At 58.4% G+C, this 18831-nt stretch overlaps 1 protein-coding gene across 1 annotated transcript in view; it reads right to left on the reverse strand.

Moving 5' to 3' along the window:
- Positions 1–142: 142 nt before the first annotated feature.
- B4GALNT3 (beta-1,4-N-acetyl-galactosaminyltransferase 3) overlaps positions 143–18831 on the reverse strand; it is a 95449-nt gene continuing 76760 nt past the window's right edge. Inside the window, exons 4-20 of the mRNA XM_055568333.1 lie at positions 15215–15310; positions 14723–14813; positions 14259–14359; positions 13848–13915; positions 12348–12426; positions 12166–12232; positions 10265–10408; positions 9252–9361; positions 8436–8536; positions 8165–8226; positions 6824–7628; positions 4922–5241; positions 4074–4227; positions 3790–3862; positions 3279–3432; positions 2551–2677; positions 143–997 (exon numbers count right to left, since the gene is read on the reverse strand). Of these exons, the coding sequence (XP_055424308.1) occupies positions 889–997; positions 2551–2677; positions 3279–3432; positions 3790–3862; positions 4074–4227; positions 4922–5241; positions 6824–7628; positions 8165–8226; positions 8436–8536; positions 9252–9361; positions 10265–10408; positions 12166–12232; positions 12348–12426; positions 13848–13915; positions 14259–14359; positions 14723–14813; positions 15215–15310 (2661 nt within the window). The 3' untranslated portion in view covers positions 143–888. The remainder of the gene's footprint in view (positions 998–2550; positions 2678–3278; positions 3433–3789; positions 3863–4073; positions 4228–4921; positions 5242–6823; positions 7629–8164; positions 8227–8435; positions 8537–9251; positions 9362–10264; positions 10409–12165; positions 12233–12347; positions 12427–13847; positions 13916–14258; positions 14360–14722; positions 14814–15214; positions 15311–18831) is intronic.

An 18831-nucleotide genomic window follows, 5' to 3' on the forward strand; every position in this document is an offset into this window, starting at 1 on the left:
CCCTCCCCCCTCCCTGCTCTGCTTCATGTGGTCCCCAAGGCCCAGCTCACAGGTGGCTGGGACAGAAGGGGTCTTCTCTCCCTGCCATCCCCCCCACCCTCCCTCACTTGTGATGCACGTCCACCCTGCACCGGAGAGCCAGGAGCCCACCACCCCAGTAGGTTCCCTGGCCCCCAACCCCCTGAGGCACTGGGAGGAGTTGGTCCACTCTGTGCTTCCAGTCAGTCTGGAGACAGTGCAGCTGGAGAGTGAGGTTAATGCCCTGATCGGCGGCCAGCTGTCGGTCTGCTACCTGGAAGGTGTGTGTGTCCCAGAGGCGAGGACCCACAGGGCAGCTACTAATGGCTCCACGTGGGGCCAGCTCCCCAGTTGCCCGGTCCAGGGCCCAGGGACGTACCCGTGGGTCTGAGGTATGCAGGGAGGGAGTGCCCTTCTTATAAATGCACAACTCCACCCCCCTCACAGTCTATGCTGGGTCTGGACATGTGTGGTTTTGGTTTTCTGTTTAAAAAAAAAAGTAAAACCCCAGTAAAATTCATCCAATATAAAAGCTTCCAGTCCATGGTCACTGCCCCCCTAGGAGCCCCGGGTGGGCTCTGGAAGGCACCTCCCATCAGTGTGGTGTGGCCAGGCTGGGCTTGCCTCCCTTGACCCGGTCCCGCTGCCCTTCCTGAGAACTCTGCCATCTCTGTCTCGTCTCCTGGCCCCAGAGGCCCAGAGGTGGAGGACGGCTGCTGGGGCAGGGGGTACCGACTCGGAGGCTGCTTGGGCCCACCACGGCCCCTGCTCCCCTCCCTTCCCGCTCCGGCAGTGAGCGGGCACTGGCCAGGCCACCGCGGTCCAGGTGCCGGAAGCCATCAGTCCAGCAGGTGCCCCCCAACACCGGGGTTACGGCATCTTCATCTGGCGGCGGTTCCACATGCCCCGCTTGGAATGGAAGTGATGGAAGAAGTTTCGGAGGGAGAGACGCTCCACTTCCAGGCCAGCTTGGAGAATCCTGGGTGGGAGGAGGGCGGGATGAGCCACAGAAGCACCGAGGGAAGTGGGGAGAGGGCCAGCCCGCCTGCCACGGCCCCACCAGGCCCTGGCCGCTTCCCATGGGGTAGGGGTGGGGCAGAGAGCCAAACAGCCTGGGCCGTGTCTCAGAGCCTCTCTCCCTAGAAAGGATAAATGGATACAGTGGTAGATGTGGTGAGGACCAGTGAAGAAGGGTGCAAGTGCTCACCACACCTGGAGGTCGGCCAGCAGGGGTCCCTCCACCCTGTCTGATGGAGGGAGGGGGAGTCAGGAAGCAGACCTTGTCCCAGCTCCCACCTTCTTCCAGTTGGGAGGCCTGTGCTCCCAGCAGGTGGAAATAACTGGAATTTGGAGCAGTTTCTTACTCCCTGGGCCTCAGAGGAGGCAGAACTGTGGAGGTCTGCCTTCCCCCAGGGGTGGAGGTAACACCAGGCTTCTCTCCACTTTGGGGTCTGACCATGGAGCTTTACGGGAGCTGTGTTATCTAACACAAGCTCCCTCACCGGTCCTTGTTTGCACCTTAAATTCTCTTAATATTGTCACCTTCTTTCCTGCCTGCCTGCCTGCCCTCTAGGGAAAAATCAAACAGATCCGATTTTCAAGTTTTCAGATCGGGTTTTCAAGACAGTCATAGCTGAGAGATTTAGGGCAAGTTGTTAACTTCTCCTCGAGGTTTAGTTTTCTCACCTGGAAAACAGAGATGACCACATGTCCCTCCCAGAGTCTGGGGAGTGGAAGATGTCCACTAAGAAGGGGGTGGAGGATGTCCATCGCCTGCCCAGTCAGGTGCCCACTGACTAGGTGGTGAGGAGGTGTCTGGTCTCTCAGGGAGAAGAGTGTCTCTTCCTCGTCAGGGTCCCCTCCCCCTGGAGCCCCTGACCTTGCCCCGTCTACCTCCTCTGGACACTGCTTCAGCAATTACATCCTTTCTCTCTTGGATTCTCCTCCTCTCTCTCCTTCACCCTCACTCCTAAAGCTCAAATCTCAAGGTGTCATCCATTTTCCCCCTCCTCCCCTTGGTGGCAAATTTCCTGAGGAATTTTGAGGCGGAATCTCAGACTAAGCCTTCGGTTCCTCACCACCCACACACACGCCCTGAAACGCCCTCTCCCTCTGTCCCACCAGCCTGTCCTCCTCCGCAAAACTGCCTTCTCCCGGGGCTCCAGGAACCCAGAGCCTCCTGGATACTCGATGCTTTCAACGGTCCACAATGGCTCTTATGCTGACCCTGTGTTGACTGTCTCATCAACCCCCCAAAACTCCAGCCTTCTCCCCAGCCATGTGAGCAAGGGGGTGCCCGGCAGACAACATTACCATTCACACCCTTGCAGCTCAGAGTCTGTGCCCTTCCCTAACCATCTGCCAAGCACCCTCCACACCCGCCCTGCCACACAGGCAGAGGCAGGATCCCCTCCAATAGCTCAGTCTCAGCGAGGAAAGGAATGCAGGCCAGTGGGGCCAAGGGGACCGGACCTGGGGGGCTCTAGCCCCGCCCCTGCCCCAGGCTCCTCCCCCAGGCCCCTCCCCAGTCACCTGTCCAGCAGCTCCCAGTCCTCTCCGCCCCAGCGGTCTCGGAACTCCTTGGTGTTCATGCCGCCGATCCTGTCCAGGTCTGACTTGTAGATGCCTAGCAGCCCAAATCCGTTCACCTCCCAGTAGCCTGCAGACAGACAAGCCCCGGGGGAACTGAACCCCGGCCAGGAGGTGGACCGAGGGGGCTCCAGGGTTGTACCCCTAGACCCTTTTCTGGGAGGCGCAAGACTCTCATCTGAATGAGCCCTTTTCCTATTTGTGGGGAAAGTCCTCTGAGCTAAGTTTCCAGGTCCAGAGAAGGCAGCAGTCCCCCAGGGAGGGACCAAGGGCTGGTGACAGGCTCCCAGGAGGCTCTGACAACAGCAGCCCCCGAGGGTGCAGCCATGCCCGGCTCCCTCTCCAGGCAGGAAACCTCTCATCTCTGCATCCTGAGCGGGCATACTGTCTGGCACATAGTAAGTGCTTGGTAAATGTCTGATGAACAAATGAAGGGGAAAACCCAGGAAGTGTTCAGCCTTGCTGCTGCTGCTGCTGCCGCTGCCGTCAGCTCAGCCCTGGGCCACTTCGTGGTCTGCCCAGGTGAGCAGGGCTGCCAGGTGAGTGGAGGCGGGGAAGGGGAAGGGATGGAGAGGGGGTGCTGCCGCCGTAGACAGGACTGTCTCCAGCTCCGGGTTAAGCACCCAGGCACAGAGGTCTTTCCTACCCTCCCGAGCCCAGGGCAGGCTCACCCTCAGGCCACTGGGGGGTGGCCCCACAGTGCAGCCTCATGACCATGGGGGCGAAAGCCATCTTGCCCTCCACGCAGTGCTTCCGGATGGTGTCGATGATGCCAGCTGGGAAGTGGATGTGGAGGTCGCAGAGGAAGATGATGCTGTGCGGGTCCTGGGGACAGATGGGGGTGTCAGCAGTCCCCCTAGACCAGGGCGAGGAGCCCAGGACACTGTAGGACCATCCTCTGGCTCTCTCCCATTTCAGTGACCGACAAGCTTGCATGAAACAAAGTGCTGGATGGATTTCCACGGCCCTGGGCATTGGGGCACAATTCTCGTGATCAGAGAGGCAACCCTGACTGTCTTCATGGATGCTGGGGACTCCGGACAAACGCTCCCACCCTGGCCCTGGCCCTGCAGAGTAGCAGAGAGGACCGTGTGTCTTGCGGCTTCCTCCCTGAGGAGCTGGCCATCTGAGGGTCTCTTCACCAGCCTTTGTCGTCTCCCAGGCCCCTCTCAGGCTGCTTACCTTCACCAGATCCACACCAGCCTGGAGTCCAGCCGAGCGTTCGAAATTCCCACTTAGCTTCATGTACTGGTAGCTGCGGGGAGAGCAAAAGAGAGGTTGAGCCTCAGGACCCAGCTGTGACAGTCCCAGGAGGAAGCCGGCGGGCAGCACAGAGGTGATGCAGGCTCCTGGGATGGGACTCTGGGTGGGTGAATCCTCTGGGAAAAGCTAGACTGGGAATCAGGGCACTGATGGGACTTCAGGAAGAGGCTGCTCAGGCTGCGCCCCGCCGGGAACACCCTCACCTCCGCAGCTTGGACTGCTTCAGGGCCGTCTCGATGTCCATGTCCTCGCTGCTATAGTCAGTGATGATGACGTTGAAGTGCGGGTCGCTGGTGACCTGGGACAGGGTCTCCATGTCTCTGATGAATTGCTGCACCCAGCGTGCCTGGTTCTTCACTGCCCAGCAGGGTGGGGAGAAAGAAGCAGAGTAATGCAAAGGAGCGCCTCTTTACTCCCAGGTCCTGCGTGGTCAGGAGTCCCATTGGACCTTTGCTCAGGGCAATGAGGCTACAAGAAAAGGTTAGCAGGGCAGTGGGGGTCGGAGAGCAGCAGAGAGCTCCTGGTACCGGGGCCTTTCCACCCCATCCCTGCACAGCCTCCCAGGGAGGGCCCCGCAGAAGGCCTGGAGTTGGAGCTTGTCATCCACACTCATAGTAACGCTCCTGGGCCCTGACAGTCCAACCCACCAGCTGCCCATCCCATGATCACTGTGCACTTCCTGTCTGACCCCCTCCAACCTGTTCTACTCCTGTGACCAGCTCCCCTCTCCCTCTCTCATTATGAAAACCAGCCACCCGGCTCCCCAAGCCCCTCCCTGTCTCACTGCCCCAGGCCAGCAGCCCCGGCCATTGTTCACACCCAACCCTGCATGCAGGTTCCATAGGAAGAGCTGCCGGTCAGCTGTCCTTCTCAGCTCCCGCCCTGATGGCCCAGGTCACCTGAGACCAGTTACTTTGCTCCCATGAGCCCGTTTCCCACGGTGGCCTTTCCCCCAGGTTCTGTGAGATCACATCAGGGAGCAGAGACCAGGTGCTCACTATCTCATGAGGCCTCTGCTCGGCCAAGGCCGCCTAGGCAGTGGGAGGCTCACCCGGCACGATGAAGTGGACCACGGCGCGGTGGTTCCAGGAGAAGCCCTGGGGCCAGCACAGCTTGGGCTCTGGGGCCCGGGCACCCGGGCCGTGCCTCTGGAAGTCATGAGGGCTCCACACCAGGCCCTGCAGGTTCAGGGCCTCGGCCTCCTTCCCGCCCACAGCATCAGCGCCCTGCCAGCCGCGCGTGGACACGAACTCCGAGAGCCGCACCAGGCGCTGGCCTTGCTCCAGCAGCTCGAGCTCCAGGAGGTAGCGGCCCCCACGGAGGTGGTCCTGCCGCTTCTCTATATTCACAATGCGCTGAAGCTGGTACCTCCTGGAGGAAAGGGTGGGAGGCTTCTGTCACTCCACCCCGTGCGTCAGGACACCCCGGGCTTTGCCCAGCTTTGCAGCTGGTTAACATGCTCACACGATGCCTACCCGCTCCAGTGGGCACTGCAATCATGTTTAAAAAAAGGATCCATAGAGATGGATGAGCTAGTTTCTTAGAGCTCTAAGACCCTAAGTATTCAGCACATAAGGTGGAGGCATGAGTCACAGTGAAGAGATTCCTTCAGAAACTAACCCTCGTTACTTCACAGCTCTGTTCAGTCAACAGTGCGAAAGACAACGGGGACTTCCCGGCGGTCCAGTGGTTAAGAATCCGCCTGCCCATGCCGGGGACGTGGGTTCGATCCCTAGTCCTGAAAGATCTCACACACCACAGAGCAACTAAGCCCGTGTACCACAACTCCTGAGCCTGTGTGCCACAGTGACTGAGCCTGCGTGCCACATCTAGAGAGCAACAAAGACCCAGCACAGCCAAAAAAAATTTTTTTAAATACGTATGGCTAATAAAAGAATAATTTTAAAAGAAAAGACACGACAGACAATTGGAAATGCTGACTGGTTGGCCCAACGTCACTAGTCACAAGGGAAATGAAATCACAGTGCAATACCACTCCACATCCACTTTTGTGGCTATTTTTAAAAAAAGGAAAATTAGAATTGATGAGACTATGGAGAAACTGGAGCCTTTATACACCGCTGATGGGAACGTAAAATGGTACAGATGATTTGCAAAAGAGTTGGCAGCTCCTCAAAATGTTAAACCTAGAGTTACTCTATGACCCAGCCATTCAATCCCAAGGAATTTAGACAGGAGAACTGAAAACAGGGTCACGCAAATACCCTGTACATGAATGTTCATAGCAGCATCATTCATAAGACCAAAAAGTGGAGACAACCCAAATGTCCATCAGCTGATGAATAAACAGACATGTAGTCTGCCCAGACAGTGGAATATGAGACAGCTGTACAAAGACATGAAGCACTGATACACTCTACAATGTGCATGAGCCTCAGAAGCATCTGCTACGTGGAAGACGCCAGACCCATGTGAAATGTCTGGCATAGGTAAATCTACAGAGACCAAGCAGAGCAGTGGTTGCCGGAGCCCGGGAGGAAGGAGGTAAACTGCTAACCGGATTTCTTTTAAAAGCGATGAAAACATTCTAGAATCAGATGGGGTGGTGGCTGCACAACATTCTAAATATACTTAAAACCCACTCAACTGTACACTCCTAAATGGTGAATTAAATGATATATTCCTTTTATCTCAATTAGAAAACATCAGTGGGTTAAAAACAAATGAATGGATGAAAAAAACCAAGTGCTCAGTCGTGCCTTCTGCCGCCGCCCTTCCAGCCCACATTTGGGGTCTCAGGGTGTCTTTTTAGGGCCAGCTTTGCTAGTTCCACCTCTTTACCGGCTCCTTGCACGAGCGCCTTCCCAGAGCTCAGCCCGGGGCCAGGGCCAGGCCTGAGGGTTTCAGACCGTGCCCGATGCTGGGAGCAAGGCCTGAAGGCCCGCATCCTTGCGCGCCCCTCCCCGCCCGGCCCGAGAGCCCTTTACCTTACCCCCGGATCCTCTGGTTGAGCTTCTTCAGGAAGACCCGCGTGACCTCGAGTGCCTCCTGCTCTGGAAGCAGCAGGTTGCCCGACGTGTTACAGCTCAGGTCGATCCAGTCCGTCCGCAGCGCTTGGAAGTCCAGGTCGTGGGCGCTGAAGGTCTGCTCCCAGTTCACCACCGGGTCGAACATGGACAGGTACTCCAGTACCTCGCTCACATCCTCCTCGTCCTCCCCCTCATCCTCCCCCTCGGCCTCACCCTCCGTTTGTCCTTCTTGGCCGGCTCCTGCCACCACCACATCCTGCTCCTCGGGCCAGCCCCTCCTGGGGTCTGGAGGCTCCATCCTATCGCCCCTTCTCTGCTCTGCGATGTACGACTCGACCTGGTTCAGCCACTGGGACCGCCCGAGCATCTTCCCGGGACTGGCACCAGGGGGCCTGGGCCTCTTCACTGGTGGCGAGCGCCCAGCCAGGGGCCCCGGGGGCCACTTGTCAGGATGCTGTGGAGCCTGGTGGGGCTCGAGGCTGGGCTTCCTCGCCTTCTTGTCTGCTGGCTGGGCAGGGGCGGTGCTGGGCCTCACGGGGAGGGAGGCTGTGGAGTTCTGCCAGGGAGGGGGCGCTGCCAGGCCCTCCTGGGCCCGAGCCAGGAGTCTCCGCAGGTTTCGGAGGCGGCGGTCAGGGGCGTCCTGCCCAGGGGCTGTTGGGGGGCCTGACTTCCCCACTGGCATCCTGGCATTCTGGCCATCAGGGGCAGGGGTGTCCTCTGCCGCTTCTCCATACTGGGATTCTTCTAGAAGGCTGTCCTCGAAACCTGCTGTTAAAACCATCCCTCACATGGGGTTTTCAACGTCTCCCCAGCAAGATCCAGAAGACAGCAGACCAGGGAGGTGAGATGGGCAGAGGTCCCCGGCAAGACCCAGGGTGAGTTACTCAGCCTCAACTAACCCAGCGTCTCCATCGGCAGGATGCATTGTTGTCAAGGGTGGTGACATGAGGGACAGAAAGTGCTAGCAGGGGCCCAGCGGATGGCCGGGGTCAGGCCCCAACCCCGCAAAGTGAGAGGCCGTGGGAGGACAGTGCTTCTGTAGGGCAGTTTCCTAAGTGCAGGGCAGGCAAGGCCTTCGGGCCCTCAGGACGTGTCGCCAGGGCCCTGAATCTCCTCTGGACCACCCCACTTTCGAAACGTCCCAACTTGTGTCTTGGAAATTAAGGGGGTGAAGGGCTGCTCCCCATCTCTTAGGCCTGAGGGAAGGGGCTGCAGGGTTTGCATTCTAAGCTCCTGGGGACGGTTCTGACCCAGTCTGGACTGTCACCCTCCAGCCTGGCCCGGAGGCTCGGCCATCACTCTACCTGGCTTCTCTGGGCCCTGCTTCTGAGGCTGGTCAATCTTGATGTAGTCTTGAAAGCTGAGCCTGCAGCGGGGAGGAGGGGAGCTCTGAGGTCACAGCTGGCCGGGGGTACAGGGGAGAGGGGTGTGAGTGTGTGTGCATGTGTGTACATATATGTGTGTGTGCGCGCGTGCATGTGTGAAGCGCCCAGGAAAAGCCAAGGGCCCCGGTGGAGTGCCCTCACAGCCTCTTGGTCCAGGGAGCTCTCCTGGCTCCCCCACTTGGCGCCTCACCTGTCTTGGTAGTAGGCATTTTCCTGGTAGAAGCACTTATTCTGGGTCTCCATGTGGCTCAGGCGGGTGTAGTCATTAGGGTAAACGAAGGAAAGGTGAATCTGGCGGGGTGGAGGAAGGCATGGGGCTGCTGTGGACCAAGCATCTGGATTCCAGCCACTCTTTACACCCCCTCCTGGGATCTGGGTGCCACGTGCCCCCGAGCCGGGCTCCCCGGTGCCCACTTCCCATCTCCTGCCCCAGCTCATCCAGCTGCAGCCGAGACCTCCCACCTCTCCTCCTGTGGCCTTTCCCGCCGACTGCACCCCAGGACCAACCCCCGCTACTCCCTACACTGCTTTTTGCCCCCCTTCAAACACAGCTCTAGGCCACGGCCACCAAAACCCTCTCAACCCTGCCCCACAGCTGGCCCCGGCCCTCTGTCCTGCCTCCAATCTCCCCCGCCGTCATCTCTGGGCCCAGGAGCCCAGCATCACCCCACCTCTCAGCCTCCACACAGGCTCTGGGTTCTCTAAAGCCGAGCCCCTCCACAGTTCACCTCCCCAGCGCCTCGTCTATAGCTTAATAAATACCACTGCCCTCGGGCGGAGGGTAGGAGGCCTCAGCCAGGCCACACACTGCACAGCGCTGGGCTCCACAGGGCTGCCCATCCAGGCTGGGCACCCGCGGAATACCAGCACTGTGGTGTGGGAAGGCCGGGCACAGTGGAGTGCCAGTTCTCCGGGCCCAGGGCCTCCGGGGTGTGGCGTGGGGAGGAAGGGGTCAGCCTCAGCCAGCCCCTCCCATTCCAGCCCCCATCACCCAGGTGAGACTTACAAACCGGAGTCCCTGGTAGCGCTGCAGAGGGAGCCCGTCCACCAGGTAGCTGGGCTTGTAGGGGCAGTCAGGCAGGACGTGTCGGAGCTGAGCCTTGGGGATCAGAGGCACTGGGGGTGGAAGGAGGTGGCTGAGGGCTGCGGGCTGCAGCCTGGAGCCTGCACGTGTCTGTCTTTGCTCATAAGAGAGTCCACATCCCATGGTTGAGGCTGCTAAACCAAGCTGGCCCCCCTCGAGGGTGGGGGTGGCATTCACAGGGCACCTTGGAGATAAGGAGCTTGGACACAGTCCCTGGCTAAAGGCACAGTAGAGCGCTGGGATCGCTGTATACGGCCAGTCTCAAAACAGGTTTCGAAACTTCCAAGAGGCCACAGAGCCTTACCCGAGTGCAGCGTCAGTAACTGAATTTCCTTCCACTTGTCATGGAGGGGGCGCGTGGGGGTGGGGGGAAGGGGACACATCATCTTTTAATTTTTATTTTAAAGTATTTATTTGTTTATTTGGCTGCTCTGGGTCTTAGCTGCTGCATGTGAACTATTTAGCTGTGGTGTGTGGGATCTAGTTCCCCAACCAGGGATGAAACCTGGGCCCCCTGCTTTGGGAGCGAGGAGTCTTAGCCACTGGACCCTCAGGGAAGTCCACGTCAACTTTTAAGATGTAAATGCCCCTGGCAGTTTAAGGCCCCAACGCCTTAGTGGGGACACACTTCTCTCATTGGACAAGAGCTAGAACCCAGTGAGAAGCTGATGCCTGCGGTTGCAGAGGCATGTCTGGATTCTGGCTCTACTTCTTGTCCCGTCTCGTTTGCTCTGTAATGATCTGTAATAACTGCGACGTGGTCCATCTGTATTTCTGCACTGTTCTGCACATGTGTTCTATTTCACACATGTGAAAGCAAAAAGCCTCTGGTTTGGGGACACTGCAGGACAGAAGCCTCCCGAGTCTCCTCCCTGACACCATGGGCCTGGCAGTACATCCCCAGGCCAGAGGTCAAGTACGCGGCGAGGTCTTACCTCTGTAGAGAGTGTCCCGAGGGTCGGGCCGCAGCATGTCGGCAGGTGGTTGTTCGTCAGTGGGAAGGGGGTCTGGGGAGCACACGTGGCTGGCTGCTGTCTGCGGGATGTGGTCCACCTCGTCCATCCTCAGGAGGGTCTCATCTGGGCCCAGGGAGGAAAGAGCAGGACAGCCGTGACTCCCAGAGAAGCCAGCCCAGAAGCCAGGCCCCCGCCTTCTCGAGGGGCTAGGAAGGGGCCAGGTCAAGGTTCCGGTACCAGCCGCTCCACAACCTGGTACAGTGTGTGTGTGTGTGTGTGTGTTTAGTTGTGTCTGATGCTACAATCCTTTTGACTGTAGCCCTCCAGGCTCCTCGGTCTATGGGATTCTCCAGGCAAGACTACTGGAGTAGGTTGCCATCTCCTCTGCCAGGGAATCTTCCCGACCCAGGGATCGAACCTGCGTCTCCTGTGTTTCCTGCATTGCAGGTGTATTCTTTACCTGCTGGAGCCATCAGGGAAGCCTGGTACTGTATAGGATGTGCCCAATCCCTGCTCCCCCCACAAGCCGTGCCCCCAAAACTTGTGGTTTCAGCTGTTTCTCTCCCCTGGACCCCCTCCACCAGCCCCATGGCTGGCACACACCACAGTTTTGTGTGAACTGGAAAAAACCACCTCTTACTCAAAAGGTTTTACTGCCACCTGCTAGAAATCTGTCCTTAGAAGTATGTTCAGTTTAACAAATACGTGAAAAGCACTTCCTACATAAGCCAGACACTGTTCCGAGTGTCTTACAAATATCAACCCTTTTAATCCTCATCACCACTGTGGCTTAAATACAGCATGATTCCTACTTTACAGACAAGGAACTCGGGCAAACAGAAGTGAAGTCTTGTGCCTGAGATCACACAGCTGACAGGCTGGCAAAGCTGAGTGTGAATGCAGGGTGTCTGCCTCAGGCTCCCCAGTAGGCCTAAGCCCATGCCCGGGTGAGCAGGGCACCCTGAGGCTCAGCACCTCCCTCTGGCCTCCGGGGGTGTTTGCTGTCTGCCTGAGGCTTCAAATTGCCTTGGCCCACAGAGAGTTTTCCTTCTATGCTAGAGGCTGGCAACCTCTGGCCCATCTTATAGGTTTCCTACCTGAATTTGCTGCGGGCTTCTTTATTCTTGGTTCACACTGATTCCAACTCTCCCTTCTTCTGGCGCTTCTGCTCTGACCCTGTGGCCTCTTGCTTGGTCTCTGGCAGCCTCCCCTCACCCACCTTATCTCTTCCCCACGACCACCCTCTTCTGTGAGCCAAACGTGCCATTTCTTACTCCTTCCTGCCCTCCACACATACTGCCCACCATCTCCTGGGCTCCTCTAGACCCGCCTTGCCTTCTTGCTAGGGCCTCTGCTGCGCCCCCTCCTCCTACACCTGGGCCCACGCGGGCTACACCCGCCAGTGGAGACTGCTCTGTGGGGCCTCCAGACAGGAAATCACAAGCCATGATGAGTGTGATCGGAGAGTCCACGGGCTGCAGCCGGAAAGCAGGTCAGCATGCTTTCTCCCCCTGGCCACGGCTGTGCAAGAACCATGGCGGCTCATCTGCAAAGCAGGGTCCTGGCCGCCCTCTGAAGTTTTTTTCACCTGGACTGAGCCTCACAGTTTCTGGAGCGCCTTGGAATCATGCAGACAATGCTGTGTGGGGGTGGATGGGCATTGTTCTGGGGTAAGGACTCTGAGAGCATGCAGAGGGTTCTCCCAGGTCACTGACCCCCGGCGGCTCAGGACCTCTGAACACGGCGCTCCTTTGGCCTCTGCTCCTCATCCCGCACCCTTCATGTTCGTGTTCTGGCCTCCATATGCCAGACCCCCCAACGGGCAGAGCCTGGCAGGCTGGCCCACCTGGCCTCGTCCCCAGGCTGGGCAGGACACTCACTTGTGAAGAGGGACAGGGAAGCAGAGTTGATAATGCTGAACTTGGCCCCGGGGTCATTCCGCCGCCACTGGAAAGAGGCGAGGGTGGACATGAAGGGTCGGAGGTGGCTGATTGGGAACAAGGTTCAAGGGAGCAGGCAGAGGGGCGGCCAGGTGGGTGCCGAGGGGACAGCGAGCACTCACCGCGACTTCCACGTGGTCGGTGCCCTGGTCGTTCTGCTTGTGCAGCACCTCGAAGTAGTACCGGCGGGCAGCTGCCAGGCTGGCGGGAGAGACGGTACAGGGCCTGCCTCCCAGCACCACACACGCCCGGTCCCTCCCTCCTTGCTCCTGGTCCCTCAGACCTGCCGCTGAGCGTCTGGGTCAGAATCCCCATCACCACTTACTGACGGGGCAGCCCCAGTTTTCCCTCCCGTGAGATGGGATAATGACGGCACAAACCTCCCAGAACACTCAGGGAGTCATGTGAAATAACAGTGCTATCCTCAGAGAGCTGTTCCTATGTGTAAGCACCAAGTGCGTGTGTGTGTGTGTGTGTGTGTGTGTGTGTGTGTGCACACTTAATTGTGTCTGACTCTGCAACCCTATAGACTGTAGCCCGCCAGGCTCCTCTGTGCACGGGATTTTCCAGGCAAGAATACTGGAGCGGGTTGCCATTTCCTACTTCAAGGGATCTTCCCAACCCAGGGATCGAACCTGTGTCTTCTGTGCTTCGGTAGGTGGACTCTTCATCACTGAGCCACCTGGGGAGCCCACGCTAAGTGCTTTATACATTCAAACTCCCTTAACCCCTGTTTGTAGATGAGAATGCTGAGGTGCAGAAATCTTGGGTAATTTGCCCAAAGTCACCAGGTAATAAGTGGCCCCATTGGGGTTTGGACCCAGGAAGTTGGGTCTCAGCCCCGGTTCTCAGTTGCTCCCCTGAGCCGCATGGGCAGTGGTGACCACAGGGGCTGGCACAGCCAGTGCTCTGTGCAAGCTGGCCTGTTTCACCACCATCAACACCAGCACCGGCACCATCAATGCCACACATGTTCTTGTGGGCGGGTGGGTGTGGGTGTGTGTGCGCGCGTGCATGTGTACCACCAGGTGGCGCTCTGAGGCTGGGCTAGTTCCCACCCCAGCCACTCCAGGAACCATCAACCCACAAGTGTTCTCACCGTGTGTGTGTGTGTGTGTGTGTGTGTGTTTGCGCGCGCGTGTGTGCATGCATGTGTGTGTGCAGACCACCAGGTGGCGCTCTGAGGCTGGGTTAGTTCACTCCCCAGCCACTACGGGCCTTCCCTCCAGCCTGCTCAGGGGTCCCCGCCATTCAGAATTTTGTGCAGCACAGAAAGCGCAGGGGGACTTTGGGCTGCACAGCTGTAGATCTTTCCAGAGATGGAGAAAACGGGCAGAGAGAAAGGAGACCCGTTCTGTTTCCCAGCCCTGAGTGCCACCCAATATCCATGTGACTCTCATTAAGTCACAGCCCTCTCTGGGCTTCAGGTCTCCATCTGTAAAGTGAAGAAAGGTGGTCCAGAAGGTCTCTGTCATTCTCCTGAAATGCAGGGGGCCCTGGCTTGCTGGGCCTCTGTGATGGGGGGTGGGTGGCAGAGGGGTCCTCCTGGGGCCCAGCTCCTAGCCTGCCTCTGTTCCGTAAGGAGGTTGAAGGATCTGCTGCTCATCACGACCCATACTCACCTGACTGGCTTCGAAATCTGACTCCGGAATTTTGCGAACTCTCCAGGGGCAGTCCACTCTTTTCCAGTCTGGAGGTGTGGGGAGAGGGGGAGGGTGGGAGTGATGAGTGAGGAGACAAGGAGAAAGGAGGGAGGTGGGAGGACAGAGGAGGGGAAATGCTGAGGGATGGAAGAGGGCTCGGGACCACTCAAGAAGCAACTCTCTTTCCTCGAAGTGCTCCCCCCAGTGCAACCCGAGAAACCACATGAATCCCCGGCACCAGGACCAGGATGGGTGTGGCCTAGACCTGAGTCTTCTCCAGGTCTGTTCCCTCCCACATCCTGTCCATGCCTCTGTAAGAGTGACCTGATGGAGGCGTGTGACCTGGCTCCTGGGGGGACGGGAGGGCCTGTGGGGCTGAGCGGACCCTACCTTGCCCACGCTGGCCAGCAGCTGCAGGCCGGAGACCTGGTCATCCCGGCTCAGCCAGAATTCTGCGTTGTCGTCAGCAGCGATGGCAAACTGGATCTCCCCTGGGCATGGGGGGTGGTTTTCCCAGGTGAGGGCAGGACGAGACTTCCCCTAGGGGGCACTCATGTCTCAGAGACTAAATTCTCTGTGGGGCCTTGTGCCAGCATGCCCACTTTGTAAAGCAGGGGTTTCTATACCTGGGAGACTCTGTGGAGTCTCTGGGGACACTTACAGAGAGGAGTAAGCTAGTCTCGGATCAGGGTGTGAAGTGGCCACCTGGGGGCGTGCATGAGGCCTCACCACGTCCAAACCCTGCTCCCCTGAAAGCGGACTAAGAGTCCAGCCAGCCCAGGGCAGGCGACATGCCCAGGCACCCCGAGAACTCGGACAGGAAGGGGAAGGGCAGGATGTGGGGCTGGCCTCACCATCCGTGAAGGGGTGCAGGTAGCCAAAGATGCGGAGGCCGTAGTTGGTCCACTTGGGAGACACAGCCAGCTTCCTTAGGGTTGTGCGGATCTGTGCCAGGAAAGTGGGGGATCATTACCCAGGGAGGGAAGAGGAAAGTGAAGCAACAGGTCTGCTCAGGGCTGGTGGGACAATGGGAGGGAGGCAGGTGGAACCTGGGTACAGGCTCCCACGTGCTTCTTTATTCAGACCTTGAACAGTGCAGAACCGCGCAACTGGATGTGATGGCCCCTGGGGAAACCATATTGTGAGCCATGAGGAAGGTAGGGGAATGGACAGGATCTCTCAGGAGGGAACAAGGGAGATAGTGTGGGCAGATGAAGGGCATCCATGGGATAAAAGGAAAGGAAGTGAACCAAAAAAAACAAGGGAAGAGGAGGAAGGCAGAAGTTGCGGGGGGAGAGGAGTGGTGAGAGCCAGGAGCGGGGCAGGAGGGGGCAGGAGGCACTCACGTGGGGGTACAGGGGGAAGTGGAGGTTCCTCCGCAGCTGCTGGACGGAGCTGCCACACCAGTCCTCAAACACGTGCAGGTTGACACGGCCGCGGAACTGCGGGGATGGGGAGGAGTGAGTGTGAGACAGAGGCCTGGCCTGCCCAGCCCAGCTCGCCTCACTGTTCAAGGTCACAGTCCACGTTGGCCCCTTTCCCATCCTCGCGTCCGTGGCTGCGTGGCCTGGCCCCGAGGCCTGGTCTGTTTTTCTGGCCTTGCACGTGTTCACATACAGATGCACACACGCATGTACATGCACACACACACACATACACTCCCGGCTCTTCCCACACAGGAAGGAGGCTGGTCTGCACCCCCCAGGCAAGGGGGGTTACGGGGCAGGACAGAGTGGCGGGAGGGAGGCGTCAGGCTGGGTTTCAGCCGGTTTGGCCCCTTTCCCTTTGGTCTCATGGAGGAGGGCATGGCAACCCACTCCAGTATTCTTGCCTGGAAAATCCCACGGACAGAGGAGCCTGGTGGGCTACAGTCCATGGAGTTGCAAAGAGTCAGACATGACTGAAGCGACTTAGCACACACGCACGCCTTCAGTCTCAAAAGAGGAAAGCCGTGTGGCTGTCTGGCCTGGGTGAAACCTCACCCCCCTGGTCTTTGAGCTGCCCCCTCAGCTGGCAGAGGGTCCTGAGGCTGGCTCTCCCGAGAGTCAGAGCCTCTCATGGACCACCGCTCAGGTGCCTGGGGCTCAGGGCCAGCCAAGGGAAAGTAGGAGCAAGCAGGTCCCCTCCCCCTCTAGGCTGAGGGCTGGTGGGCACAGGACTGAGCTGGGAAGCACAGTGACCCCCTAGGGGAGAGGGAATGGGCAGGAAGCCAGGACTCCAGTGGGTAGAAGGGTGGAGAGCGGGGGAGGGGGGGGAGGGGGAACCTGTCCCGAATCATCTGAACACAGCACTTCAGGTGACCCCATCTTACTCTCCCCTCTCCCCACGCCCCCCATCTCTAGATTATGGGAGGTGGACCCCATCAGGCCACACGAACAGGCCCTCCCTTCCCCCCATCAGATACCAAATCCCAGTGGCCTTAGGGAGACAGAGGAGGGGCTACCTGAACTGGAAGGCCTTCCCACATAGAAGGCCTTCAGCAAGAGCTCTGGAGGGAGGGATGGTGGTGGTGGGAGAGAGAAGGGACCAGTCAGAGCCCACCCCCCGATGGGACTGCCAAGACCTGAGGTGCAGCTGGAGGGGTCCCCCGTCCCCACTTGGAGAGCCTGTCACCCCATCCCCTCAGAACTTGGTTCCTCCTGGGCTCGGCGGCCTGGGGACCTCAGGGAGCAGCCATCACTCCCTGGAATGTGAGTGGGGGGCTGGGGTGGGTGGGAGAGAGAATGCAGGCTGCTAGGTTGGGGGCGGCCTGGGGCTGCTTGGAAGGAAAGAATGGGGACATTGTGCCACTTCTGGGGAAATTCCTGAGTCCTGTTTACAAGACTCAGTTGTCTCCTCCAAGCTGCCCCCCTTCCTGCCCCTCCCCGCCCCTCCTCGGGAGACTCTTGAGTCCATAGAAAACAGAGGGTTGGGGGGGACACCCCCAGAAGTCTGCTTGTTCAGCCAGGGGGCCAGAGGCCACGGGGGCTGGGACAGGGGAAGGACGAGGGAGGAGGGAGCTGGCCGCCCTCATCTGCCCCATGGCCTGAGCCACAGGGGAAACTCAGGCGGGTGGATGGAAGTGTCCATATCCCGGGTGGTAAAGCCCTGATTCAGTCCAAAGCCACCCTCCAGCCACCCCTCACCCGTCTTAGGCTCTAGGCAGGGGTCCCCTGAGGGACCAGTCAGCACCTTCTTACTCCCCAGGCCTTGATGGTGACCCCACCTTGGTTTGTGTCCCTCCAAGCCTTGGTGATGGACAGGGAAGCCTGGCGTGCTGCGATTCATGGGGTCGCAAAGAGTTGGACACGACTGAGCGACTGAACTGAACTGAACTGAAGCTTTGGAGCATTGTGTCGGGCAGGGATGTAGGACTCAGGCTGGTCAGCACTGCCCTTTGCCCCCTTCTCACCATCCAGCAGGATTAAGGCCCAGGGAGGAGCACTGGTTACTGCCAGGGCCACAGCGCATCCATGGCCAAAGACAGACTTGAAACGTCCAGTCACAAGCAGAGGAGAGAATACCTGTTGAACCTTTTCCTTTCAGAGTTGACACTATTAAAGCCCAGAGAGGTAAACTGACTCCCCAAGGACACACAGCAATGAACGCTGTGGAAATGGGAGGGCATCTAGGGGTGTGAATACTGCCTGTGGGTGCTCACCTGGGAACGTCCACTGCCTTGCACCATGACAGGGCCTCTGCCAGGCCTCGCTGGCCTCACAGAGCCTCCCAACAGGATGGAGGCATCTCCCACCACTGATTTCCTCACACTGCCTGCAGAAGTGTCTTTCTAAAGACAGATCCGGGGACTGGCCTCACAATCCAATGGCTAAGACTCCACTGCAAATAAGAGTTCGCACGCTGTAACTAAAGATCCCGCAGGCTGCAAAGAAGATCTAAGACCCCACATGCTGCAACTGAGACTTGGTGCAGCCAAATAAATAAATAGAAACTGGGGGAGGGGGGGGAAAGTTTCTAAAGACAGATCTGACCATGCCACACTGCCGCCTTACACCTCTGAGGGTTCCCAGAGGCTTCTGGACAAAACCTGGCTTCCCGGCCTCGCCTCACCCCTCTCCCAGTCACACCTGCCCTCCACCCACACACACTCCTCTCTGCCTTTGCAAACAGATTCCTGGTTGGAAGGCCTTTTCCTTTCTTCCCCACCCAGCAAATTCTAGTTCATCCTTTAAGGCTCTTCTCAAATCCCTCTCTAGGCGTCTACAATTTCTCCAGGCAGAGTTACAGCTCCCTCCTCGGGACTCCTTGCACATCTTAATTATCCAAGGGAACAAGTGCTCAGAGCAGCTAAGCCTGGCGCCATATGTTCCTTCATTTATCCTATAAGCACTGGAGATGTTTGTACCAGTGTTGATGCAAAGATGGAAAGGGGTCCCTGGAGGAGAGAGACATGCGGAAGTACGAGCCACCTGCGCCAGGTTACTGCAGAGGCTGAGACGTAGAGGGCGTGAAGGTGGTCCACCCCCCTGGGCAGTGGGGCAGCCCAGCACTGGTATGAGCGTGGACCAGGCTGCTGCTCGGCCAGATTCACACTTTCAAGACCAGCACACCTGGCAGGACCATGTGACCTCCACCCAGCAGGACAATTGAGACCTGCACTCTGGACTCCTGTTTAGAGTCTCTACTGCCTCTTGATTCTTGCTCATACATGCCCCTCAAGTGAGCTCCTCTTGGGAATCAAGGGGCTCCCAACTCTGGATAAGAGATTTCTCTGGGCAGAGGAAGGGACCAGAGCCCCATCTGGTGAAATCCTAGTGGGGGACATTACTCCCATTTGAGGGGGGTAACCCTAACCCTAACCCTCTGCATCTCAGCCTCTGCAGTAACCCTGGCACAGGTGGCTCGTACTTCCGCATGTGTGACGGTGGGGGTTCAGGGCCCTGAAAAAAGGCAGGTCTGATCTGCAAACAAACGTCCACAGCAGCATTATTCCCAGGAGCTGAAAGCAGAAACAGCCCAAACA

The sequence above is a fragment of the Bubalus kerabau genome, chromosome 1 (assembly GCF_029407905.1).
Source record: "Bubalus kerabau isolate K-KA32 ecotype Philippines breed swamp buffalo chromosome 1, PCC_UOA_SB_1v2, whole genome shotgun sequence".
In the NCBI taxonomy this organism is placed as follows: domain Eukaryota; kingdom Metazoa; phylum Chordata; class Mammalia; order Artiodactyla; family Bovidae; genus Bubalus; species Bubalus kerabau.